The following is a 27,131-nucleotide window of genomic DNA, read 5'->3' on the forward strand; positions in this document are numbered from 1 at the left end:
AAAAGTATACGTACCTACAAAATAAAGCAGGATATTTTTGGAGTTGATTGATCGACGGCGACTTTCCGGAGCGTTAATTTTGAACGTTTCGCGCATTGTCATCAGCTGTCAATTCACTGCGCATGCGCGTAATCGTATATATATATATATATATATATATATATATATAACGCTACCGCTGTCGATATCGATAGTCAGCAGTTGCAAGAGCGCTGGTGGTCAAGTACGCCTCATTTTTTGTCTGGTCGCAAAGCGCAGAAAGAAATTGGACGCTGAAAGTTTCGCGATTCGAAGCCGAAATCGCCAAAATCATGTTTCGACTTCTCGTCGCTACTGCACTTTTTGTGCTGATCGACGCGCAGATCCAAAGGTTAGCATATATAATTGTACATATAGCCATTGTAAATCAGCTGATAAATGTTGAGATCGGTCTCTCTTTCTCTCTCTCTCTTTCATAACCGCATCCGATTTCCTCGAACGTAGAACCTATGTAAATGTAATTAACCTATCAGTAACAATTATAGACAAAATCTCTTTATAATAATATAATTTTGTTTATTTGTAAATAATTAAAATACTCGTGAAGGAGAGATTCTCTGTAACTTCGCAATTTTTTAAAATTAAACTTGTTATTTTTGTTAATTAATTGTTTATTAATTATTGCAAAAATCGTAAAAATAAGATTTTTCTACTGAATTTAACTTACTTTATTTATGTACGAAAGGTGACACGGTATATCCTGATGGAATGGAATTATTCTTTGTTATTTGTTTATTTGATGCTCTGTATATATACCCTATTTTTAGCAGTAAATTTAGTCACCTCATTTTTTTTGACTCATCTCCTTGTGTAACATTGCGTGCAACGTGTCTTATTTTCAACTAAAAATCAGAATTTATTAAAATTATAATCATTCACGACGTTATTCAAGACTTTTGTAAATTGAATAATATTTCAAATATGTATGTAGTGTAATATATATAATTCTTTCATCAAATTATATAAATTTTTCTAAAACGTTTATGTGAATTTTATTTTAATTATGATATAATTATGTCTCAATACATTATCTTTTGCATTTATATTGTAAATACATAAGATAATTGATGCATAATGATTTCTGAGACAAAGGATGAACTCTGTAGTTTCCTCATGACTCAGTGTTTTTGGAGTTCTGTTGTTTGTGTTAGTAAAGATATAAATATGAAAATATATGACATATACAGCTATTATAATTATCTCAATAAATCTGATACAAAGATTGAGATTGAGACTAATTGTAAAATTAAGACACATATATGCTATATATACATACATACACACACGCATACACACATATGCATGCATAAAAAATATAATGTTTTTTATGTTATTTCAAGAATTTCATTGCACAAGATACAGTCTATTCGAAGAACTTTGGAGGAAGTTGACACTGAGCTGGAACAGTTTCGTTTGATCAATGCTAATTCTTCTCTCATACCAGAACCTTTGTCTAATTATATGGATGCTCAATATTATGGTGTTATCGGCATTGGAACTCCGCCGCAGGAGTTTAAAGTAATTTTTGATACTGGTTCCTCAAATCTTTGGGTGCCATCCAAAAATTGCCATATTACCAATATTGCTTGCTGTAAGTATCTTACAATTAGAGGTACATATGAATATATTATTATTTACTTAATATTTCATTATTTATGCATGTATATATTGCATTTATTAATATTGATTATTGTTTAAAAACATTGAAAAGAAAATCTTAATTATTTTAATTAAAGTTAGTACGAAATTTTATACTGTATATAGGAATAAAATTAATGTTATAGAATTTTATTCTCTTATCATATTTTCAAATAAAATCTTGGAATTTTTAAAAAAGTTTGGTAAACAAAATTGCAAAAAAAAAAATTCTTTACTAACAAATATTACAGAATTAAATTCTATAGTTTGTAAACTTGTTTTATACTTATTATTATCACATATTTACAATTTATCATATTCTCTTTCTCAAGATACAACCAACCTTTGACATTCAAAGATAACTCACAAGTTAAAGCGACAAATATATTTATATATTGACGATTTAAACAATTATTAATTGCAATTGATTAAAATAATAAGAAAATGTATGTTAATTAATATAAGCCAGTTTGATTTTACTTTTACTACTTTTTACAGTATTACATCACAAATATAATAGTAAAAAATCCAGCACATATAAAAAAAATGGTACTGATTTCGCTATTCAATATGGGTCTGGCAGCCTGTCTGGATACTTATCTACAGATGTAGTGACTGTGAGTCATCATTCAATAAATATAATACAATACTCATAGTATCATAGTTTATAAACATTTCAAGAATTCATGTTGATACACTTCTCAGAAGAAATGCGCAATATTTTATTATTTATATAAATTTCTTTGTAGATTGCCGGCCTCAATGTTCAGGATCAAACATTCGCAGAAGCGATCAGTGAGCCAGGCTTAGCGTTCGTCGCTGGAAAGTTTGATGGTATCTTGGGTATGGGTTACTCTACAATATCCGTCGATGGAGTGACACCTGTCTTCTACAACATGGTCAAACAAAACTTAGTACCACAAGCCGTTTTCAGCTTTTATCTAAATCGGTTCGTATCTTTTTCATATATGTACTGGATCTAAAATTGTAAAAATAATTATATATATATATATATATATTACAATATAAATAAATATACAATCTATGCAGAGACCCTTCAGCCGACATGGGTGGTGAGTTAATATTGGGTGGCTCTGATCCTGCTCATTACGATGGCGACCTCACATATGTTCCTGTTACTCGCAAAGGATATTGGCAATTTGCTATGGACAAGTACACTATTTTTTATATTATACTTATATTTTTTAAATTGTTAAAATGTTGACAAAATATTAACATTATTACATTATAGACTCAGTGTAAGCAATCAAACCCTGTGCCCGAATGGCTGCCAAGCTATCGCTGATACAGGCACCTCCTTGATAGCTGGACCAGTAGAAGATGTTAAAGTTATTCATAAACTAATCGGAGCTACTACTTTAATTAGTGGACAGGCAATAGTAAGTAAACAAACATATTTTTCACTATAACACAGATTTCTACAAAAAGATTATCAATTATTATTGAAATATAAATTAATATTTAATATTAAATTGCTAATTACTAATTTGATATTTTTTGTGCATAGGTGAATTGTAATCAAATTCCTAACTTGCCTGTAATCGATTTTGTTTTGGGTGGTAAAACATTCAGTCTTTCTGGTGAAGACTATATTCTTAAGGTGAGTATCATAGATCATAATTCGGTTTGAGTTATTTAAAAGTGGAAAACTCACTGTGTATTTAATTCTTCGCAGGTCACACAGATGGGCCAAACGATTTGTCTAAGCGGCTTCATGGGTTTTGATATCGGATCGCATGGACTACAATGGATTCTGGGCGATGTATTTATTGGCCGTTATTACACCGAGTTCGATTTAGACAACGACCGAGTAGGATTCGCCCCAGCAAAATAAATCGTCGATTGTCTTTTCTTAAAGTTACCATTAGATTTAACTTACGTTATGAATAATTAAGCAAAAATTTGATTTTTTTTAAATAGCGCTTGATGCTTATTGTAATTTTTACTTTTATTATCCATTCAGTACATACTATATGTGATATGTGTGTTTGAAAAAGGAAGATGTAATGTAATATCTTCCAATAATTTTATATCATCTCATTCAGCATACAATTATTATAAGATCATGTCTGAATAGATAAATAAGTCTGTTATAAAATATATATCCTTTTCATGTATCTCGTGTACTGATTTTATATATGTATTAATCCTTAACAATTTTATTTAAATATTTTTTTCAAATTTTTTTATATTTTTATTCCTAAGTAAAAGCATGATAAGAAGAATATCATGTGACATATTAAGTTATATATATAAACAATATAAAAAAATATCAATTTAACATTTTATAAAAATTAATTTTTAAAGGCTATCATATTTTAATTTCCGTTTGTTTGACTGCATGAAGTCCATAATTAATAGATGTAAATGATGCCCAAGACCATTGATTTGTTAGTGGATTAACTTTAATTCCATGAATTAATTTAGTTTTGCAGCCATCTATTAAACATAATAACAAAATAATAAAAAATTATAAAATATAGTATGTGAACAATTATTATAAACCTATATATATATATATATATATATATATATATATGTGATAACAAAATATTGATGACTCACATATAGATAAAATGTATAAAACTTACAGTTATCCAAGATACGTTGTATTTCATGTGGAGCAATAAACTTATTCCATTCATGAGTACCACGTGGTAGCAAATTGAGAATATATTCTCCTAGTACAATAGCACTGAGCCAAGATGTTGAAGTTTTATTTATTGTCGTTATAAAAATTGATCCATTAGGTTTTAGAATTCTCACACATTCCTGTAGAGAATTTTTATTAAAGTGATTCATTCATATTTATATATGTAAACGATTCTTATGATCTTTATTACAAAAATTTACCTTTAAAAATAATTCTGGATTTTCTACATGTTCTATGACTTCAGAAGCTATAACAGCATCATACAATTTCTCATTTTTCGGGGAAAACTCTTCTATAGTTGTCTGAATATAATTTACTTTCTCTGATATAGTGGGATCCAATTTTATATGCTCTTTAGCAGTATCTATTAATTCTGTTGATGCATCTACTCCAGTTACTTGTGCTCCTATTCTGGCTAAACGTTCCGTCAATATACCTCCACCGCAGCCAACATCTACAATCTTGACTCCTTCCAGAGGAAGAGCTGGATTTTGTATTTTGAATCCAGCATTAGCCAAACCATCTCTTACAAATTGTATTCTGAGCGGAGTAAATGAATGGAGGAGTTTTATTGGACCATTTTCATCCCACCAAATATTTTTAAACTTAGAAAGATGTTCAACATTTTTAGAATCTACTGTCGATATTGCCCTGTCTATTCTATCCATATTGCTGCTTTTCAATAATCTGTAAAGTAAGGCCAACATCAATCTTTAATTTTGTAACCATAAACAAGTATTTTTTTTTAATTTATATAATTACTGCAAAGAAGATTAATAATTGATTAATGTTTTTACAAATGAAAACTTAACAAAAGAAACAAAATATCCCGCACTAATTTTATATAAAACTAAATTTCAATTAAATCTGCTGATTTTCTTAAATATTGTAGTTTATGACCTGCTGAAAAAAAGTTTTCTTATTTGATTGACTTAAAGATTCACTGACATCTTACCATAAAAACCATAAAAAAATTTTTTATATAGAATTAGTATAAGGTACTTTACACAAAAATCAAAAGATAAAAATCAAAAGACAAAACTTGCTGTGATTGATAATACAATTAAATAATAATAAGCAAATACAATTATATATATAGATATCATACCTATTGGAGAATGAATTTTGAAGACCAATTGACGGCCCATTGAAATACATCCGAGTTTTCAAGGCGTTCATATTTTATATTCGTATTATCAATTCTCTTCTGCTTCTTTTTTTTAGTCACCGCAATAATAATGATTTTCACCAACAGATTTTGCAGAAATTCTATCGTTGTAAATATTCTAACGCATGTATGCTACTTCACTGGTTATATAGATCTGTCCTTTTTAACTGAATTTTGGCTGTACTAATTCAAAGTTTATCTTTTTTATGCTGAAATGAAAGAGATAAACTCTGAGCTAGTGGAGCCAATTTAGTTTAAAAAAATAACACCATTACGTAAAAAATGACTTTATTATGTAACAGGACGCGAACTACGAAACTGCGAACAGCTGATCAAATACACTAACGTCAAAACACATGGCAGGCTCGTGGCATAATTCGTATTTCGTTGTAGAGAATTCTTGGAACTCTAAAAATTATATCATTTATTATCTGTATTTACATTAATATGCATAATCTATTATTATTAGGATTTTACTAATACTAATATTTATAATATATGATATATATATATATATTTTTTTTTATATATATCATATATATATATATATATATATATATATGTGTGTGTGTGTGTGTGTGCTGTTTTGAATAAATAATAGAACTTGCATAGGCATGCGTGTATTATACATACACAACACATTATATTAGAGCAAAATAAAAATAAGGAGGGATAAAAAAATAAAAAACCTATTTATCTTCAGATTATTTTGTAAAAAAATAATTTTAAATTAAATTTTTTTACACATTTCTACATGTTGCGCATGGTATATGTACACATATACATACATATACATCCAAACTAATTTGATTCCAAAGTATGACAATTATATGATTTGGGATAAATAATTAAATAATTATTGAAAAAAATTTTTATAATTGCTATGATGAAAAACGATTATGTTATCGATAAAGTATTTTACACAGGGCTTATCTTTGTTGTACATTTTCTCAATTCGGCAGTTATTTTTCCTTTATTACATATGTGATATATAAAATAATAATTATGCAACAGTAAATAATAAAAATACTGTATAATTGATATTGTAGTAATGCATTCAAATTGCAAATCAATAATAATAATTCTCCTGTTATTTCTCATTATATTACGTTTGAATTATCTTCTTATAATAATGTTTTTCTAATGATTACATTGCCTGATTTCTATATAAATAAATCATACTTTTTTACTAAAAAAAATAAGGCATTTCAAAGATATCTATTATTTCTTTTACAAAATTTTTGTAGCACTATCTTCAAATTTACATCCTACATAGAAATGTATACATATAATGTGAATTCTTGGATTTTGTACAGTCTCAAGTTAAAAGTCAATATTAAATATTATTCTTGTAAAACTAACATAACAATCTAGTCGACTATGGTGGAATACTCGTATGTATTCGAAGACCATGCATATCTTTAATTTCTTCTTTAAGTACCTGTAAGCATTCATAAAAGGAATTAATAACATTTCTACTGATGTAATTATGTTTCTCTTGAAAAAAGAATCATCAGATTTTACCTCATTAATGATTCGATGTTGTTTCACAGTATTTAGTCCTTTAAATTCTGGAGCAACCACATTTATGTCAAACATAGCACCGCATCCTCCTAAAATATAATTGCAATTATATATTAATGTAAGTAAATTTCTGATTATATCTTCCTTTTAAAAAAGTTGTGCTTCAAAAATATTATACAAAGTATGAAATAATTTTTACCTGAAACATCGGTAACCTCGATCAGCTGAGCTTGAGGAAACCTGGTTCTTAGGATAGATATCATTTTTTTTTCAGCCTGTTTACCTGCAAGTACACCATTAGGTCCATTCCATAGTCGAGATAGTAACTGCAACAGTTTGGTTTTATTCATCTTTCTTATTGTAGTCTTCCCAAGTCTCATCACTTATCTATAGCATGCAAAACATTGCTCAAGAGGGATAAGGAGAATTGAGCATAGGATTTGTTAATTTCATCAAACTTTGAAAAATTTGTTTCATATCTTATTTCTTTACATTTTCTATAAATAAAATAATTATATATTAATATTTTATATTTTAATAAAGAAAAAGAAATAAATATAAAAATATAATAAAATCTATACATATATAGTTGAACTATAAACAGAAAAGAAACCTGTTTACAAATATAATTTTTAAATAATATATATATATATATATATATATGTATATAATATTAATAAATAATACTCCTTATTTTCAAAAATGATTTTTTCATCAGTCTATTCTACAGTACGCTCAAAAAAATTATTTCTTATTGAATGCAGAAAATGCAGTATTTTATTAATAATTTTAAGTCCACATTACTCAATTAAATTAAAATATATATACTTTTCGCAGTCAATGTAATAAATAAATTGAAATTAAATGTAGCTAAGGGGCGATAGGATTTCAAGTGAAGTGCAAATGTCATACATGCACACGTGCAGCTCGATTTACCGATATGCTGCGAAAGCTTGACGTAAATACACGTGGAAACATAGCTAGATGAGACGCGGTTGTTCGCGCGTTTATTCCCCGTTTTCGAGATCGTTGACAGATAATTTTTCGACCAGGATCTCGAATAGATCGACGGAAGTCGTCGCCGGTAAACTCGGACTTAACCTCCACTTCACTTCATTCCTTAGGTTAGATTAGGATACATTAAGTTAGGTCGGCGCCGATCAGCTGATCGCGCATTATCATATAAACGGAGATTATCTCAGGACCGCTTCAAGTTGTTCGCAAGCCATACACGGCTTCTTTTGTAATAGATTTGACGAAAGAAATCATAAATTATTTCGTAATATTTTAACTGATGTGAGTACGATTTTGTCTTCCAAATTGCTCGTTTATATTTTAAATAAACATTAAAATGCATACGTAAATTTTTGTAAAGAAAAATATAATAATATACGTAAATTTTTGTAAAGAAAAATATAATAATATATATAATTGACAATTATATATAAAGATATATAAAATTGACATAATTGAAAATTATTTTATAAATCCATAATCTAATTCACAACTTATAATAGAGCCTATATTTATATAAACATAGATATATAGATTTATAGATTTAATAATTAATATTATGATGTAATAAATTTTTGCTTCGAAATGTATAATATCTAATTTTTGGTGCCCCAAAGATGCCTAAAGCCTCGAGTTCAGAAATAAAACGCCATCTGTTCAGTCATGGGCGTCTGTGATTGTGATTGTGATCTGTGGATGTGATCTGTCCATATGGTACAATGTCCGGGGAGAAGAAGACGCAGTATTCAGAGGCGAAAGATGACTCGCCACGTGCTGCAAGCGAAGCTAAAACGCACTGTGCTTAAACGTTGAATTCGTTATTCTTCATTTTACGCTTGACCTTTGCTCCGTGAAACATATGCGGACTTTGTGCATAAAAAAGGAGCATCCGCCATAAGGACAAAGCCGAAACTTTGCTAACAAATTTCAATAGTTGGACATTCGTGATATCGCATCCAACAATGGATTATTTAACAGGCGACACCGAGTGGCTCAACAACGACTTGGTTTTGTCGACCGCACCGAGTCCTTCGGCTACACAGAATGATAGAACTCGAAGAGGTAATGTTATAGTGTGTAATATCAAGTATTATCTTAACCATGTTAATCATTTTCGTTATTATTATATTTAAGATTTGATATGATTGCCTATTAATTAGTAAAAATCAATTGAAATTAAATAAATTAATATCCTCACAGTTTCCTCTGTTTATTTAAATTATAATAATGTAACAAAGAATGATAATATCATGAAGAGAGATTTGTGGAAGAGATAATAATGAGATAAAGCAGATTTCTTTAAGTCATTTTCCTATCTCAGGTGCTGGGATCTTGGGAACAATCTTTTTAATTGTGAACACTACATTAGGCGCTGGTTTATTGAATTTTCCACAGGCCTTTGATAAGGCAGGTGGAGTAGGAACCTCTGTCATAGCGCAGTTTGGTTTTCTTATATTCATCACAGCTGCGCTGGTAATACTAGCCAGTTGCAGCGATAATACAGGCAGCAACACCATGCAAGATGCGTTTGCCTCATTGTGCGGATATAAATCGCTTATTTTCTGTGGAATTTGCATAGCTATTTATAGTTTTGGTTGCTGCTTAACGTTCTTGATAATTGTTGGCGATCAATTTGATAGAGTCTTTGCCACATATTACGGTCTCGATTATTGTCACACTTGGTAATTGTCCCATAATGATAAGAAAAAACAATATAGTATAAAATGTTTTCTTCAAACTATAGGAAGACTATTTAAAATATTACAGGTATTTATCCAGACCATTTGTGACAGCTTTGTCCAGCAGTATATTTATATTGCCTTTGTGCTTTTTTAAAAGATTGGACGTTTTGAGTTACGCAAGCTCTGTTGGATGCATAACTGTAATATATGTTATATGGTTGATAATTTATAAGAGTTTCACACATCAGGCTGATACTGTACCATCTATAAAAATTTGGCCAGACAATGGATACGAAATTCTACACATAATACCAATCATTTGTTTTGCTTATCAGGTATTTGAGTTTTTAATTTATGCATTATTTCATATTTCTCCTTTTTTAATGTTATATTTGAATATTATATTAATATTATATTAATATTTTTTATTTTAGTATTATATGATATGATTATATTATGATATATATTATCATTTTATATATATATATGATATATATCTCATAAATTTAATATAAGTCTTATATTATATATATATATATATATATATATATATATATATTAAAATATATTAAATATATATTTTTAATATAAGTTATATATTAAGACTTATATATTATTTATAAGACATATACATAATACTAAAAACAAATTATCATTAAAATGATACGTGTATAAGTGTATGCATATATTATGTATATTTAACACAGAGCCACATGACCGCAATACCAACTTATGCCTGTATGAAGGACCGTCATCTAGGCAAGTTCACATTCTGCGCTGTGATCAGCATGCTGATCTGTCTTGGTGCATATAGCATCGTCGGGTACTTCGGCTATCTTACATTCGGCAGCGGCAAGGTACCGAGCGATATCCTGCAAGGCTACACCGAGAAGAGCGTCGTGCTGACCGTGGCGATAATTGCGATCGCTGTCAAGAACTTCACCACTTATCCTATCGTCCTCTACTGCGGACGAGACGCGCTTCTCGGTATCTTCAACATTGACCTCGATCGAATCGGCGTTCGGGTGATTGTCACGTTGATCTGGTTCGTCGCATCGTTGGTCATCGCTATTCTTGTGCCAGATATCTCGTCCGTTATCAACTTACTGGGAGCATTGTCCGCGATGTTCATCTTCGTGCTGCCAGGTATCTCCCTCCTGCAAAACATTCTTCTCAAGGACCCGGAATTATACTTGAACAAAAATCGCCTGTTGATCGTCTTCGCAATTTTCCTGACCGCCCTCGGTGCCTTTGTATGCGGCGTCGTATTTGTGGAGACTCTTCAGGATCTCTACAAAACACCGTCCAAGTCGCCTCCACTAGTCACCGGTTTTAGACAGTTTAAAGAGAGCCTATGCGTTTGAACATTACGTTTACTATTACTAGAAATATAGACTTTGCGTATTGTACCTGAGTCTATGCGTTTGAACATTACGTTTACTATTACTAGAAATATAGACTTTGCGTACTGTATTATATAATCTCTGCGAGACTTAAATTTTTATTATAGTTAACGACGATTTATCTCTATCTTACGATTAGCTGTGTGCCATGTTGTCTATAGATCGTACATGCGGAATCGAAACACCGATGGGAAACACAATTGGGAAAGAAAATTTGTAATTCTGCCATATTTTTTTTATCTTTTGTAACGTTCAGATTGAAAAGAAAAAGACTGATATATATATATATATATATATATATATATATATAAAATTTTTATTAGTAAGTTTTTATTAATAAGTTTTTATTTTATGAATTCACGTGCGTAACCACTTTGCGTAAAATTAAATTTTTTTTATATCTTTGTCTTCCATTGCCAAATTCGCTCAATACAACCGACCGATATATTATATACTTGTAGATATATGAATAAAGAAATTCTTAATATTTTATATATAATTTTTCTCTCTCTCTCTCTCTCTCTGCTGTTCATTTTATCCTAATTTTTACAGAACTCATCATGATAAAAATTATATGATAATTTTATGAACACTCGATACTTGACGCAACGAGTAAATATTGCGAGGATTACAGAATTCTTTAATACAGTATATGCAACCAGTGAGATGACTTTTATCACTGGATCAAGAAGTCGCTCTCGATATTGCAAACTCACTGATAAAATCGTGCAACGTGTTCCCGCTTAGATCTTCGACTTTATCTATGGTCGCTTTACAGAAAAAACACTCCCTCGTGTTGAGTAAATGACGATCTATGCAGGTACGACACGTCTGATGATTGCACGGTTTAAACGTGACGGCGATCGGGAATGCGTAGCAAATCGTGCACGTATCATCGTCGTCGCTTATCAATTTGGTATCGGGTAAAAGTGTGCGGCAGGTATCGAGATATTTAATCATCTCTGCCACTCGGCTAATTTCCTCCGTCATCACGTCTTCCTGATCTGTGAAGAAAAGACGAAATAAGATTGATTAAAAGAAGTTGTTAAAAAATTAGTACTAGATAGGATAATATTATGCACGTATTACTTACAATTTAACAATGAAAATGGCTTTACATTTTTCGTCTTTGTATTTTTCAAGTTTGTGTCACCCAAAACAAAATATAAAGTACTGATCTGGAAGCTCGGTTCTGTCAATAAATTTCGCGTGATTCTGGGCACTTCAATCGTCGGTTTCTCTGATTAAAGGAAAAAACGATTATTGAGATTCATTTTATATCTTATCTTTTTTTTTACAAATTGTAATACTTGCCTGCAAAATCCTTCATCTCCTTTTCAAGAAGAGCTAGTAGAATTCCAATAACGGCAGCTAATATAGGAAAATGATCTACGGATTCTAAATCCGGTATCTCCAACAGCACCACATGCTGAAAACAACTCGTCTGCGAGCTCATTCTATTCAACACTTGACAGAGCAGCTGAAATCACGACGTAGTCGTAGTAATTTGAGCATAGGCATTTGCTACTAGATAACATCACGCACTCACTTGACACAATCTGGCCAGTAAGGTCTCGCTGGAAGACTGCGTAGGATCGCTAAACACGCCTGGAGCTACCGTAGAGATCATCTCCAACACTCGGAGCAACGAAATCGCCAGGTCGAAGCAGGTGGCGCAGATCTTCAATTGCCTCGACTCGATAAACACTCGCTCCGGTCTCGACGAAACGTTGTGAATCTCCTGCACCATCCCGATGAACTCGGAGAACGCCCAATTGAGCTGATTCAAGAGCGAGTTCAAGAATTGCGTGGTTGCTTGTGAATTTCCCAACAACACATCTCTCACATGTGCCTGGTACACTGCCGATGGACACGGTTCTGAAATCAATCTCGAAGATACTAGGTCTATTCTTTTCAGTTGAACTGGCTGCATTAGTTCAGAGTTGATCTTTTTTCTTAACGTTAGAAGAAAAAAGATCAACTCTGAACTAGTACAGCCAGTTCAGCTGAAAAGAACAGATACATTAGTATTTATCTGCAATATATATATTAGGTCTGTTCTTTTCAGCTGAACTGGTTGCACTAGTTCAGAGTTTATCTTTTTACTTGACATTAAAAGAAAAGAGATCAACTCTGAACTAGTGCAGCTAATATATATATATATATATATATTGCAGATAAATACAAACAAAGTTTTACAATAAAAGCAATAATTCTCTACGTTAAAAAAGAAAATGACGTACTTATTGGCTGAGAGATAGATTCTTGCTGCAACAGTTTCGGGCCAACCTTCTTCGAGAGATGCGGACTCTTGTCGTATCGGAAGGCGAAGCCGTGGCCCTGCCAGAATCTGACCAGGACCCAATTGGACTGCGCCCATGCTCTATTCTCGTAAGGCTTGAGCAGATTCGTGACAACCTTTATCCTGCTTTCGCGAGATACGTTTTCCAACGCCTCCAAGGTCAACGGATTCGATACAAAACCCGCGAGTGTAAGGATCAGGACATCTTTGGAGTTGGCGTGTACTATGCGCGGATCGAGGAAGTGATCAGCATAGGAACTCGGCGGAGTTTCGTAGCATGTCCCGATAATCCGGGATGTTCTCGATCGGCGCGGTAGGATGCATATGGGCACGTAAACTGACGCAGAGATCGGATAGGGTCTCCAGATAGAAATCAGGCACGAAACTGAACGTGCAGCCCTGCTGGCTGGCGGTCTGCAGGGTCAAGGTGACGACCTTCAGCAGCCAGGCCAATTGCGCTTGCTTCTCCGCGGAGTACACCGCTGCCCTGATCCACGCCATGTGTCTCGCTTGCTCCGATAGTTTCTTGTTGAATATATCCGTCGTGCGGAGCAGCTCCCTCTGAATCGCTTCCGCGTCGAGATCCTTCGGGATCGTCTTTTGTTCAACGTACTCGAGCCTCGCCTTGGTGTCGGCGATCGCGTTGACGTACGCGGACATGCTGTCACGTAGACTAGCTACCTTAGCCAGCTGCTTCTTCGCCGCCACGTGATAGAACAAGATAATACCGTCTAACAATTCCGTCAACGAGGTCACCGGATCTGCGGGACCGTGACGTATCGGAGTCCTGTCTTCTCTAGTGTGCGCAAAGAATCCGAATCTCTCCAGTATCATAGAGCTACCTTGATTACCCGCCGTAGACGGATTGATGTTAATTAGACGCGGGAATACGGCCGCAGGTATGGCCACTGGCAAGTCGGCCAACGGCCTCATGCCGCTGGCGACCACAGCGTATGCATTATTCGACGCCTCATGCGTAGCCGTCGTCGTGGTATTCTGTTGCTGCTGTTGGTCCATAGCAAGAATTACCTCATGATCCGGACCTAGGAGGCGTAGCAATTCGTTCTTGAATGTCTTGTTTAAGTGGGTTATTACGCCGCCGAGTCTGTCGATTCCAGAGTAATTGATCGATGCATCGTAGAACGCCCTGCCCATTCCAATTTATAAGGAATTTGCTATTACGTAAATCAAACGTCGCTCAATAATACTTGCGAGTAACGTATGAATGTATGATAAAGCGAGTGCTTATTATATATACTCAGAAAGGAGAGAACAAAAAGATCTACTCCGAAATATATATCGTTGTGCGCAAAAAATTAAATGCAAGCGTTCAAGCGTTTCACGATATATAGTAGATATGTATAAATATATATAAAAATTATTGCAAATTTTATGTATAGTAAAATATAGTATGGTAAAAATTTCATGTAAGAGATACAAGATGAACTGATTGAAGGTGTCTACGTTACTAAAGTAGAGAGACTGTCGAGAGTCCTTTTGCAAGTACGTGTTTCACACAATTCTTGTAGTAATGCCTTATCACCTGCAGGGTATATAGACCGGGCTTGTTCCAATTTCAGTATCCCATAAAATTCTGAATGCAACCAGAAGCCGATGAAAGCAACATAATGTGATCGGCAAGGGTGTCTAGAATTGGTAAAACGTCTGGCAGGTGACTGAAGGCTCGATAATTACACGGACGATTCGCGCATATAAGAGAATACCTCTTCGTATCATATTTTGTATACTTACACGACTGGATATCAAATTCTCCTGAACGAAGCGTTTAAACTTTCTCAAAAATATAGTCCTCGACGCTGGTCTCTTAGCCGTTCCATCGCTATTATTTAACAGAGTGACTAGTAGTTCGACTTGTAACGCTTCCACCTCTATACAAAAAAAGTAAAGATGATGTAATTAGTTAGTCTTAAAAAATACTTCAAAATATTCATTTTTCAGAAAATACTAAATAAGATTCGATAGCATTGGACACAAATATGTATGTGAATTTCTTTATCATTTTATATAATTATTGCTTCTATTAGAAATAATAAAACTGTTTTTAAATAAATTAAAGTGATTCAATCGCATAAATACATAGTTAATACAAATAATTAACAATATATGAATAATTATAATTAAATATAAATGTCTCAAAAGTAACTTAATCATACCGGATATGGCAGCTTTGATACGCTCACAGGCAAATAAATAATTGGTTTTGTTCATCTCAATCGATGGATCCAAAGGATTCGTCTCCCACCAAACCTGCTCCACCACGTTCGTGAGTCCACCTTCGTCCAGAGGTTTCACGTGCACAAAATTAGCGAAACGCACGCGATCGAACAGGACGTATTGCAGCAAATGTTGACGCGTAACGGTGTGCTGACAAATCCTCGTCAACAGCATCAGGCTTTTGCACTGATCCGGATATTCGAGCAGTAGAGAAACGTGTCGGAAGGCGGACAACAAGTGAAGCACCGTGCTCTCCAGGCACATCTTGATCTCGTGCTCCTCCAGGAACGCCCACAGCAGATCCAGACAGATAATCGGCCGCGCGCTGCGACTATTCGAGTACACGGACTTCGTCGAAACATCGTCCGTGCTCACATCGCAGAGCCTCCGCATGAAGGGTACGAAAACCGCATCAGTAACGTAGGGAACTGTAAGCAACGGGCCGATGTGCTTCAAGATCGATCTCGCCAGACACATGAGGAATCCTTGGACGCTCAATATCTTGTCTTCCAATAAGACGTTTTGCTTGTCGGGTTTATTTTTACAGTGTTCGAACAGTTCGATCACTTGCGAGAACCATTGAAAAAGAAGTACGGCTTGGCGAACTTGCGTCGTCGGCGGCGCCTGCAAAGGTTCGTAATCCTCTACGGGATATCTGAACGGTATAGAGCCGAAATTCGCCGTCAAGTTCTCGGTGAAAGCTAAGCTGACAGTAGGAAAGTACGCGATTCCGGCGCCCATCGATATATTCTCGAACGCCTTGCCCAGACTCTTGCCGTTCCTGTAGAAGTTTATCGTTCCGTCATCCATGTCCAGTGCGCAGCCGATAATATCCCCCGTCAACCAGGATTCGCCGTACTTGTGCGTGGTTACATTCCACTTCCTCACGCGATTTCCGTCGTAAGCATACGAGTTTGGGGTGTCTCCTGATAAAAGAAGGAAGAAATAGGAACAGCTGAGATAAAGCAATCCTTGTGAAACTGAACAAATTATTTAAACTATAAATAAAATATAATAAATTATAACAAATAAATATAATAAATAGATATAAAACATAGATATAAACGTAAAATATAAATAAAATATAAAATAATATTCATGTTTTCTTCAAAAAATTATAAGTATAGTGACAAATAAAGGTGCTATATGATATTTCAACCTACCAACGCCATATTGTTGATTAAATTTACATTGAGCAGTTCCCCATCCAACTTGCATCACTCCTTTGGATCCTAGTTGCACCTCGTACATCCATTTTCCCTTGAATACTCCTGTATTAGCACGCATCGTGCTAAAACTACTCTGCGAATTGACGCTTAATCTGTCAGGGGAGACAATACAAAGACCGTGGTGCATAGATACGTCGAATCTAACGACATGGGGACCTATTCGACCCTCTCTGTTATCCTCTGAATTTTGGCTGTCAATATATAAATTCAATAAAGATCTTCTAATGTACTCATTCACCTGGGTCAAATTCTGCATTAATCTGAAACACCATAAAAACATTTTGGTTAACAAAATAGATTAATAATGTGAAAAGAAAGAAATATTATTAACGAAAAAGGAGAGAAAAATCAATATAAATATATACAGCCTATATATTTTCGCGTGTTACGTCTCCTTAGATTTCACAATAATTTAGAGCAAAATTAAAGTAACAGAAGAGAAGAAAAATTATAAGAAAGCAATGGAATTTGTAGTATTTAAAAATAAAACAGAGATATGTTTAGACCTTGGAAGATTAAAGAGTAAAGATACTGAAAGATGAGCGGGTCAGAAACCGAGAAATTCCTACCTCGATCTCTGTGCGGGATGCTCCTCTTTAACGGTGACGACGCGAGGCTCGACGACGCTCGCGCCGAAGATCCTGCAGACGATCTCGTCCGCGTCCATCGCTGCCACTGGAAATTTATCGGCGAGACAGGCAGGTTAATTCGGTCCTCGACGCAACATCGTCGCGGTCATGTTTTTTCAAAGAATTCCGCAACCAGGGTCGTTTCATTCGCCGCGTTAATCGTCGTGGCAACCTACAGCAAGGGCAGGTGATAAGGAGATGATTGATAGACGACGTCTCACTTATCTCAAACTCGTATTGTACGAGCAAAACCTGTCGACGTCGCCATGTCCGCTGTCTTGCACGACGACGACGACGACCGACGACGATGACGAAAATCACTGCCCGCCGCGATTATTCTCGTTATTGATGAGGAATAACAGAGGCAACGCGCGCGCATGACGTGTCACGCGTCTGGCGCGAGAGTGGAGGGGATATCAGCTGATGCATCAGCCGATGAACAGCGCGCGTCAGTAAGAATGTATTCTTGCTCGTAAAATTTGGAAAAAAATATAAAATATTTATGTACATGATTCAAAGCTTATCAAATTAATAATTATTTGCTTAACTATCATTATACATATACATATATATATATATAATTTATATGTACGTATTATAAATTAAAAATTAAATTGAGATAAGATAATCCAAATTATATATTTTTTTAAATTATATTTTAAGTATATATATTTAGTTAAAAATTGTAAAAAGTAAATATTATTTGTACGTGATTACATTCCATTTCTTTAAAATACAGAATTCAGCAAATCTTTCTTTCATACATAGATATTAATAAATTAACTCTATACAGTTAATATGTATGTATTAAATTAAAAATTAAAATAAAAACTTTTTCAGCAATGATTGCTGAAATTTTGTTCAGCAATCTTTCTTTCATATTAATACATAGAAGTTAATAAATCAATTCTATCAATTAATATTGTTAATACATAAATCTCTCGTACCTTACTCCCTTTATCAAGTCGAGGACTATTAAATAAGAAAACTTTCTGGAAATGCCAAGATGTGATTCGGAATAGATATACGAAAGGATACGCTATATCAATAATCGGATAAATAAGCACACTTATAATATAGTATACAGCCTGTAAGTTCGTTTATTACGATATCCATATGTGTCATTAGCCTTAACGGGAGAGATTATCGATTAAGCTATTACACTCCTCTCGGATCATCCACTGATAAGACGTGGCTACGCTAAATTATTAAATTACGTTTTACAGATTCGTTTAAAAATCGTTATCGTTCGGCGCGCGATAGGCGTCGTATAAAAAAAAATAATAAAAGAAAAATACGAAGACGGGAGATCACTATACAAAATATTACGCAGTCCACGGATATAAGGTAATTTAAAAAAAAAAAAAAAAAAAAAAAAAAAAAAAAAAAAAAAAAAAAAAAAAAAAAAAAGAGTAACGAAGGGGAGAAAGGTAACACTTAAAACCGAAACCGTGAAGATCGGAAAAGAGTTATTTTTACAGTCAACGGGGAGCGTATCCTTGGCTTTGGTATTTCTTTAGTGCGGTGGGTTATAGAGCGCCTGCGATGCTCAGCGAATCCTTGCATCGGTCAGTGTTATTGCATATTTATATTTTAAATTATTTGGCCGACGACGATTCTCCGAGATATGCATACATATATCGCATATTTCAGAACCATTGCCGAATTTTTTGACAGATGACAAAAGAATCGGTTTATCCTCGACTGAAAAACTTGTAAATTAAAAAAAAAAAAAAGACTTTTCGCATGAAGAATTTTTTTCCATGAGTTTATAAAAATACTTAATATCGAGTATTAAAAAGAGAAAAGACGGAGCACAGAGGAAAGCTCTAAAATTCGATTCCGAATCTGTCAAAGATTGATCGTTTTAAAATTAAAAGCGGAGGGGTTTCTCGCGTTTAAATTTTACAAAATATCGATAAAAATATATTTATATATATATATATATATCGCAATAACACCGACGACGTGGGGACCGCGTGCTAAACATTTAATCGATACACACATAAAGTTGAGATGGGCGGGAAGAGGTTCTCTTCGCGAATTCGCTTATATAAGGTATACATTTCAAGTGTGTTAATTGCGTATACGCTATTAGATGACGAGTACAAGTTTCTCTTCTTTTTCGATCAATTATAGGGAGAGGCAAATACGCGGGAGTACGTCGAGGTGTTACAGAAAGTGTCTTTTTTTTTCCTCTTCTTCAGCTTTCTTCTTTTATCTTCTTCCTCCTCTTCCTCTTCTCTATACGACTCGTTGATATCGGAATTACGATGAGAAACGGCTCGTCGACGCTGCGTCAATCGATAAATACTCGCGTCGCCGTCGCCGTCATTATATATTTATATATATATATATCTATATATAATCATCTAGCTAGATTCTTCTTCCCCTTTATCGCGGATATATCGAACATCGCTGTTTGGATTAATTAGTACCTATAATTAAGACGGTACGCGGTATACATATAATATAACGCGTCCTATTATTATAATAGACTTATCGATAAAAGTCGCGGGACTCGTGGGACCCTCTTCTCTCTCTCTCTCTCTCTCTTTCTCTTTCTTTCTTTCTCATTCACTCACTTCCGCTCTAGAACGCGAGGAAATTCTGACCTCGCGTCCAGAGGAAATTAATCGATCGATCTGGCGAGAAAGCTGGGGAAACAGCTGTTTTCTCTTTTTCCGTTCTTTTTCTTTTTGCCTTCTGTCAAACTCATACGTAACACTCGTTCATGTATAAAGGAACCTTCGAACACGACAATATACTCGTCAAGACTGGCGACAGCAGGAAAATCTATTTACTGACACATATATATGCGGGCACGCGCTAAAAAATAAATTACATTATGTCGTCCAACATTAGAAATTCACGTTCTTCGATGCTACGTCTCTCTTTCTCCCTCTCATTCTTTGTTTCCTGTTCTCTTTCTCTCACACATACACGCATGCACACTCTCTCTCTCTCTCTCTCTCTCTTTTGCTGTTTTCATTTTTTTTTCTCTTATTCTTATCTTCGCTCGATGACTAGAAACATTACTTCGCGCGGATCATTTGGTAAAAAAATTATGCGAAAATGGAAAACATCTGTAGAAAAAATAAACTCGGCCCCGCAAGGATAGCGCCGTGGTCTCTCTAGTTCTGCGTGCGAATTTTACTCTCTCAACACTTGGGAAAAAGTGTAGTTTTTGTTTGATTGCAGCACGCGAAATTGATCGCACCGCGCTATACCGCGGCAGCTCCTTTCCTCTCTTCAACTTCGGGCACGATAATTAATACGGTAGAAGTCCTCGCGACTGGGCGGAGTAACTGGTCGATGGGACGTGTGTGGTCGCGCTTCAACATCGTTCGAAAATCTACACGCTACCGTCTCGAAATCTCCTTGGCGAGATCTAGAAGGTCGATCTCTATCCATCTCTCTTTCATCGAAAGCACGATCGGTCTCGGCTTAGACGCCTCCCTCGGCAATAGCCTAGTATTCCTAGTTTAACATTGTTTGTCAATTAAATTTGCAATTCCACGTACGGTTTCTTTTCGCGCATGCATGAAAAGGAAGGCGGTTATTGTCAAGTTGCATCGTTCGAGAGCGAATAACTTGCGTAAAATATATAAGATTACATAGGAGGTATGGGGGGATATAGAAGGGGGAGAGAGTCGACGAAAAAGGAGTAGACTTTAAAAGTCGAGAAGAGAGCTCGAATTCCCTTTGAAAGCTCGAAATTGGACTCGCGTCTTCTCATCGTTCGTCGAATATATCCTAATATCTCGGCGATCGCCGGGGGACCCGACCGCGATTTAATACAACGTCAAAGCTGCTCTCTCAGCTGTACGATTATGGCAATCTTTTTTTTTTCGCCTCCTATTTTTAATTGGCCTGTTCCGCGCTTTGCGCTTGTTTCTCGATCTTGCGCGCAAGCTCGGGGCTCATGTGCGGATGCGGGAACGGCATCACCGGTTTGCGCAGGATCGTCGGCTTGACCTTGACCTGCGGCTTGAACGGCGACACCATCTGGCTGCCGCCGGTCAGATGCAGCTCGGCGAACTTGGCGACGATCTTGGGGGTGGAACGCGGCGGTAGGGGTGACCTGAGCGGCAGGTTGACCCCACCCCCACCGCCACCCTCCCCCCCGCCGTCGACGGCGATCTGATTCGAGCTGGCCGACCGGATGATCTCGTCGTTCTCCGCGTCAACGACGACGACGACGCCGTCGTGCTGCTCCGCTGTCGTTTCGATTCGCTTCAGCTTGCCACCGGCGATGGGTGTCTCCGCTGTGCTCGCGCTCTTCGTGTTCTTCTTCAGGGTACACTGGTTCTGCTTGGCGAAGCGCTCGGCGGCGGTGCTCATAGTCCGGTGACTCCGGACCGCCGGTCGGCGACGTGGCGGCTTCCGCTCGCGAGGGAACCGCTTGTTGCTGCTGCTGCGGCGGCAGCAACGACGACATCATCATCGTCTCGTCGTCCGAGCTACTTAGACTGCTAGACGACGCAGATTTCTTGCCGACAGGATCCTGCGCGGACAGCGGTAGATCCATCACCAGGTCCGGCGTATGCTTCTGCCGCATCTCGCGGAATTCCTGAGACACGCGAGAATAGGACGACGATTTCGGAGTAACGGGAACCACCACCGTCGCGTTCAACAACTGGGTCTGCGAGGTGGCACGACGCTGCCAGAGCTCGCGATTCGCCGAGAAGTTCGGCATCTGTTCCGGCTGCGACTCGTCGTCCGGGGTCTCGGACGATGACGTCGTCGTCGACGTCGTGGTCGTCGTTGCCGTGCTCGTCGTCGCCAGGGAATTCGACAGCTGCTGCTGTTGCTGCCCCATCATGCTCTCGCCGACGCTCTGCGACTTCCAGTGCTGCTGCTTCCGGCTGGCGCCGCGCTTCGACGCGATCCCGTCCAGGGACGAGATCGCCGAGAGGACGTTACGCTCGACCGTGACCTCCTCGTTCACGACGACCTCCTCGTTGCCGCCTCGTTGCTTCAGCTGAACCGAGTTATCTCCACCGTCGACGCACTCGATGCTATCCTCCGACGAGAGCTGGGAAACCGGACCGTCCAGGTTGTTCCGATGATGATGTCTCTCGTTCTCCGTCGGGGTTGACACCCTGACCAACCTCGACCCGCTCACGGGATTGTCGGCCTGCGAACAATCACGAGAACCAATCGTAGCCAGGCTTGAAGCGTGCGCGCTCGTGGGGAATTAAATAAGGTGTAATGTATATGTGTTGCCTGAGCGAAGCCGACAGACGAGTCTCGTTTACTATTGCGGGGGATACGCAGATACTACGGAGTCGTCTTGATCTATCAGCGATCGTGCGCGCTGTAATGAGATACGAATTATTGTCGAATTATTATCGAATCACGTTTCTCTTCGTGTCTATATACAGGGAATCTCGCCACTACCGGATGTACTTTCGATCACATGAATAAAAGAGCTCTTCCTTCTTCTTCTTCTTTTTCTTATATTTTAACATCCATTTTTAGAGTTTATATAAATTACTGGAAAAATTTATCTTTCTCTGAACATTTTTTTATACCTCTAACAATAGATATAACTTATCTTGCTTGATATTTTAGTTCTTTTAAATTAAATTATGCTTGTGTATATACTTTAATATCAGAAAACATAGCAACGAATAATTGTCGATTATATTCGCGGGCAAAAAAATCGAGAATAAATTTGTACAAAGGAATATGTGGCTAAAAGGCCATCCAATAGCAGTAGAACACCCTGTATACGATTCTCCATGTAACAACGTGTAGATAAAAATTGGGACAATGAGTGAAGTAATTCAATGAAAAATTTACAACTGCACGATACAACGATAACGTGAGATATAAATACATAAAAGGGGATTGTGCCGAGATCGATCTGACAAAATATAAGTATATATTATATATACTCGATCAAAATTGTTTTTAAAGGTCTCCATCCAACAACAATTGCGTTGTCTCATCGTAAGGTGAGATGAAAAATTCACAACTTTACCATTTTAAACACGAGTGATCTAAAGAGAAGTAAGAATTTTCGAGACTATAAATTTTTGAAAGACTTACACAATCGCTCGCATGCAACAAAAATTGACGCACAAATATTAAAGGGGTACACATACATAAAACAGTACAATCTATGTGTAAGACGATTAATAAACAATCTATGGGATTAAAAACTGCTCGTAAAACTGCTAGAAACACAAACGTATTATCGATGTTACGTATGGATTAGTTTACCTATTTCTTTTTATTGTCCGGTGGATTAATAGAGTTAGACTATAGAGTTATTGCATTGGGTGAGATTACTCTCATTACTCACCTCGGAAGTCGAAAGGACATCCGCTGGAGACAAGCAGGCCCCCCCTATTCCTTTTGATCTCATCAACTACAGAACGAAGAGAGAGATTCGCTCTGTGGAGAAACTTTAGAAAATTGTCACAATATCGACAAGAATAAAAAGAAAAAAAAACGAACACACTCTCCCGTCGAAATCTCGATATATCGCGACACAAACAACAACGACAGAGTAATCGCACAGCTAACAATAACACTGGCGGTCAGTTTTATCGAACAGTTTTTAGTCCGCGTTTCGCTCTGCGTGTATATATATGCACGTGCGGCGCGAAACGGCTTGGCTTCTCTCGTTAACTAAAGGGCCAAGAGAGACTAAACGTATATCTGGAAAAACACAGCACAACCATCCAAACCATTAAAACAGTCGTTTATAAAAAAAGGAAAAAAAGAACGCAATGGAAAATAAAAATTCGAACTTACACACGCACACATACGCAGTAGAACGGTGCAACAAAGGACACAGGCGGCGCAAGACAACAACCATAAGGCATGCAGCACAGTATATGTGTATATATATATATATATATGAACAAGTATATTTATATTTTATTTACAGAATTATGTATATCGTACAAATTCTCGTATAAAATCTATAAAGTACTTGCAATTCCGGGGTTTACGTTAACTTAAAATTCTCTCATGCGCGTAAAAATACTCCCCCACGTCTCGTCGTCTTCCCTAATGTATGTATCGCTGCGTTTTATCAATTCCGTATTTACAAAGTTTTAGATTTATATATCTCAGAATCGCACGGCAAATAGTATCATTTTGTTATTAAATTACTTCGATTTTATCGTTCCTAATTTTCTTTTCTTTGAAAAATCTCTTCACGTAAAGTATTTGTTTGCAGTCTATTGCGAGTAAAGATTACAGAACGAAGCGATGCATGGATCTGATATGCGAGTGCAGTGCGCAGGCTAAAGAGAAATTTCGTGTAAACAATTCTACGTGCATCCAAACGCGCGGTTTCGTTTACGGAGATATAATAGAGACGAAAAAAAAAAAAAAAAAAAATTTAAGTTGCAGCTCTCTGCATAGCCATGCACCGAGGTGTGCGCTTAAAAGAATACGACGAGACGATAAAATCCACGGTGTAACAGCGTCACGGGTATGCACAGGGGTGACCAACCAGAAGCGAGAACGAACACGAAGAGGGGAAGAGAACCGGGACACAGATTAAAAAATATCAAAATCAACTCTATTAAACGGTGGTTTCCAATACCTCTCGACTGATGATCGGCTGCGCCGACGAAATGCAGGGCACATTCGCCACGGACGCGATAATACCGCTGGCATTACTATTGTCCGTTATTATGTTCGTCGTGGCGGACGACATGTCGGACGCCGCCCCGGACGACCAGGTGCTCGGATTCGCCGACGGGCCCATCAAGGGTGAGTTGTTGCTCGATAGGACACTATCAGCCGAGCTGGACGCTCTTCTGCGCATGGATTCCTCGCTGGATGATTTTAAAAGCTCCTTCTCACGCTCCTCATCTCTAAGAAAAGAATGTGCCAACGAAATAATTAGAAATTGGCTAAATATAATAAATTTCAACTTGAATTATAATTATATTTAAACAATAAATTAATTTAAATATATTTTATAGATAATTGAATTTAATACTACAATTTAAATAATACTAACTTTATCTTGAGCATGATATATTTGTCAGGAATCAATCCCTCTCTGCCGGCTAGAGCACCTCGCCACCAATCATTACTAACTTGCGTGTATAACGTCAGAGTGTCGCCCTTCTTGAAGCTCAGTTCTCTCTCAGATCTCGCATTAAAGTCGAATTGTGCTGTCGCTTCGAGATTCTCAGATTCTAAAACAGATATACATTTTTATGACAATACTTCCAACTTGTATATCAAACAGAATATATTCGAAAAGTGCATTACCGTCTTCGGATGGGTAAACTTCTGAATCCATATCTTCTTGAACTTGATCCGTCGGCGAATCACCCACGTCCCTAAAACCATGAGAATCATCCATATATAACAGAAATTCAAGAAACATGCATAGAATGATCGCGACGTCTGATTAGATATTCTTTTTACGATATGTTTAATAATAAATAAAACTGCTTACGCATCATCAGGCTCTCTGCTGATATATTTTTCATATTGAGTACCACCGATATCCTCCGGGAAGATCTCTTCGCAGAATGTGATGATGTTCTTAATAAGCTCGTTAACTTGATTCTGGTATTGAACCTGATCCTTATCTTCGGGAACGGGCACCAGGGTCGGGCCGAAGCAGATTGCCAAGTTGTACGGATCCATCATATTCTCATCCGAAAACTCCGACAGACTATTCAAGCGTAAAATTAAAATTGAAATCCGACACAATTCCACACATTCTTCATAGAGCGACAATACTTACTGGTTAAGAAAAGCAAAGAGATACCGCATGACGATCACTACCGGCCTCGGCAGACTCGCTATCAGCTCCTTCATCTTATTGACAAAGTCCTGTTTCGACTCGAGTTGCGCAAGCTCCATTAGATGCTCGAAGTAAATGATAGGGAAGAGCGGTTCACGTAACTCCCTCAGGTAGAGCTTCAATACCCCGGCGACGCTGTTAATATCCGAAGCGTCGGTCACATCTGCCAGGGGGTCCTCGCCGCGCTCGAACCACTCGCGGAAATTGTTGATCTCCACCTGCGAGCCTGAGACGCGGAAAATACCCTGATGGTGCAAGCCGTACAGGTTGATGACGCGAATGCAACTTTTCATGATCAGCGGTATCTCCTGATTCGTGGTCTCCAAGTACTCCTCCAGCGAACCGCCGAACAGCTTCGGCTGGCCGTTCATCTGTAGACGGCCGATTCGCTTGCGACGCGCCTGCTTCTGCTTTGTCGCGGAAATCGACGGATTCGGACTGGCGTTCGAGCCATCCAGCAGACTCTGCCGGATGTACTCCTGCTTTGCATCTAGCCTTGCTATTCTCGACGTGCCGAGAAGATACTCCCTGAATTTCTGCAAACACCAAAGTCAAAAGTGTCAATATCCTTGATGATAAATCACATGTTTTCCATGCCGAAGAAAGATTGACGAAATATATTACTTATTATACCAATCGTTTTACGAAACAATTCAAATACTCGATTCTATTTCTACAATCTAATCTAAATATAGATGAGAAGAAATAATTGGATGAAACCGTGCAGTTTAATTTCTGATATCTTACCTTTCAAAAAGCTTTCATGCGAGAATCATTTTATCTCGAGGAAAATAATAGAT

The 27,131-nt window shown here is 36.6% G+C and overlaps 6 protein-coding genes across 9 annotated transcripts in view; 2 read left to right on the forward strand and 4 right to left on the reverse strand.

Annotated features, from left to right (window-relative positions):
* Positions 1–176: 176 nt before the first annotated feature.
* Positions 177–3,815, forward strand: LOC114939910 (lysosomal aspartic protease-like). The gene is made up of 8 exons (XM_029314352.2): positions 177–370; positions 1,380–1,630; positions 2,176–2,294; positions 2,427–2,626; positions 2,728–2,850; positions 2,930–3,077; positions 3,206–3,298; positions 3,374–3,815. Exons 1-8 carry the CDS (start codon positions 312–314, stop codon positions 3,530–3,532), a joined length of 1,152 nt encoding a protein of 383 aa, XP_029170185.2. The 5' UTR covers positions 177–311; the 3' UTR covers positions 3,533–3,815.
* On the reverse strand, positions 1,575–5,899 carry Coq3 (ubiquinone biosynthesis protein COQ3, mitochondrial). Its single transcript, XM_029314355.2, has 4 exons — positions 5,460–5,899; positions 4,552–5,038; positions 4,290–4,470; positions 1,575–4,137 (listed from the first exon to the last, which is right to left on the reverse strand). The coding sequence occupies exons 1-4, from the start codon at positions 5,528–5,530 to the stop codon at positions 4,010–4,012; spliced, it is 867 nt and encodes a 288-aa protein (XP_029170188.1). The 5' UTR covers positions 5,531–5,899; the 3' UTR covers positions 1,575–4,009.
* A 476-nt stretch (positions 5,900–6,375) lies between these two features.
* On the reverse strand, positions 6,376–8,276 carry LOC114939901 (bolA-like protein 3). Of its 4 annotated transcripts, none has more exons than XM_085482488.1 (4): positions 7,980–8,276; positions 7,243–7,430; positions 7,044–7,132; positions 6,376–6,960 (listed from the first exon to the last, which is right to left on the reverse strand). In XM_085482488.1, exons 2-4 carry the CDS (start codon positions 7,421–7,423, stop codon positions 6,898–6,900), a joined length of 333 nt encoding a protein of 110 aa, XP_085338614.1. In that variant the 5' UTR covers positions 7,424–7,430; positions 7,980–8,276; the 3' UTR covers positions 6,376–6,897. The 4 variants fall into 4 exon arrangements, with proteins under 4 accessions (XP_085338614.1, XP_085338612.1, XP_085338615.1 ...); XM_085482486.1 differs by having other exon boundaries at positions 7,243–7,369; positions 7,956–8,246; XM_085482489.1 differs by having other exon boundaries at positions 7,243–7,369; positions 7,980–8,241.
* LOC114939900 (sodium-coupled neutral amino acid transporter 7) lies at positions 8,211–11,601 on the forward strand. The gene is made up of 5 exons (XM_029314341.2): positions 8,211–8,339; positions 8,675–9,119; positions 9,379–9,739; positions 9,825–10,074; positions 10,447–11,601. The coding sequence occupies exons 2-5, from the start codon at positions 9,020–9,022 to the stop codon at positions 11,101–11,103; spliced, it is 1,368 nt and encodes a 455-aa protein (XP_029170174.1). The 5' UTR covers positions 8,211–8,339; positions 8,675–9,019; the 3' UTR covers positions 11,104–11,601.
* LOC114939902 (E3 ubiquitin-protein ligase RNF123) lies at positions 11,206–17,942 on the reverse strand. Its single transcript, XM_029314343.2, is given in 11 exon segments — positions 11,206–12,146; positions 12,236–12,382; positions 12,457–12,622; positions 12,692–13,020; positions 13,386–13,692; positions 13,694–14,591; positions 14,988–15,091; positions 15,197–15,333; positions 15,619–16,605; positions 16,843–17,168; positions 17,478–17,942. Coding segments are annotated over 11 exon segments (3,819 nt in total). The 5' UTR covers positions 17,576–17,942; the 3' UTR covers positions 11,206–11,826.
* Positions 17,943–18,612: 670 nt separating this feature from the next.
* The window catches only part of LOC114939899 (SLIT-ROBO Rho GTPase-activating protein 1), a 75,777-nt gene continuing 67,258 nt past the window's right edge, over positions 18,613–27,131 (reverse strand). Inside the window, 7 exon segments of the mRNA XM_085482635.1 lie at positions 18,613–21,881; positions 21,883–22,677; positions 25,108–25,381; positions 25,531–25,711; positions 25,788–25,858; positions 25,978–26,199; positions 26,272–26,867. Of these exon segments, the coding sequence (XP_085338761.1) occupies positions 21,402–21,881; positions 21,883–22,677; positions 25,108–25,381; positions 25,531–25,711; positions 25,788–25,858; positions 25,978–26,199; positions 26,272–26,867 (2,619 nt within the window). The 3' untranslated portion in view covers positions 18,613–21,401.

This window comes from Nylanderia fulva, unplaced genomic scaffold (assembly GCF_048542155.1).
Source record: "Nylanderia fulva isolate GAGA-0341 unplaced genomic scaffold, ASM4854215v1 Scaffold21, whole genome shotgun sequence".
Lineage (NCBI taxonomy): Eukaryota > Metazoa > Arthropoda > Insecta > Hymenoptera > Formicidae > Nylanderia > Nylanderia fulva.

Coding starts and splice junctions, on each gene's coding strand:
- LOC114939910 (XM_029314352.2), top strand. CDS start 312: ATGTTTCGACTTCTCGTCGCTACTGCACTTTTTGTGCTGATCGACGCG. Junction 2,627..2,727: donor TTCAGCTTTTATCTAAATCG/GTTCGTATCTTT, acceptor CAATCTATGCAG/AGACCCTTCAGCCGACATGG. Junction 2,851..2,929: donor TGGCAATTTGCTATGGACAA/GTACACTATTTT, acceptor ATTACATTATAG/ACTCAGTGTAAGCAATCAAA.
- Coq3 (XM_029314355.2), bottom strand. CDS start 5,530: ATGAACGCCTTGAAAACTCGGATGTATTTCAATGGGCCGTCAATTGGT. Junction 4,471..4,551: donor ATCCAGAATTATTTTTAAAG/GTAAATTTTTGT, acceptor AATTCTCTACAG/GAATGTGTGAGAATTCTAAA. Junction 4,138..4,289: donor ACAACGTATCTTGGATAACT/GTAAGTTTTATA, acceptor TATGTTTAATAG/ATGGCTGCAAAACTAAATTA.
- LOC114939901 (XM_085482486.1), bottom strand. CDS start 8,021: ATGTTTCCACGTGTATTTACGTCAAGCTTTCGCAGCATATCGGTAAAT. Junction 7,133..7,242: donor CGAGGTTACCGATGTTTCAG/GTAAAAATTATT, acceptor ATTATATTTTAG/GAGGATGCGGTGCTATGTTT. Junction 6,961..7,043: donor AACATCGAATCATTAATGAG/GTAAAATCTGAT, acceptor GAATGCTTACAG/GTACTTAAAGAAGAAATTAA.
- LOC114939900 (XM_029314341.2), top strand. CDS start 9,020: ATGGATTATTTAACAGGCGACACCGAGTGGCTCAACAACGACTTGGTT. Junction 9,120..9,378: donor GAATGATAGAACTCGAAGAG/GTAATGTTATAG, acceptor TTCCTATCTCAG/GTGCTGGGATCTTGGGAACA. Junction 9,740..9,824: donor CTCGATTATTGTCACACTTG/GTAATTGTCCCA, acceptor AAAATATTACAG/GTATTTATCCAGACCATTTG.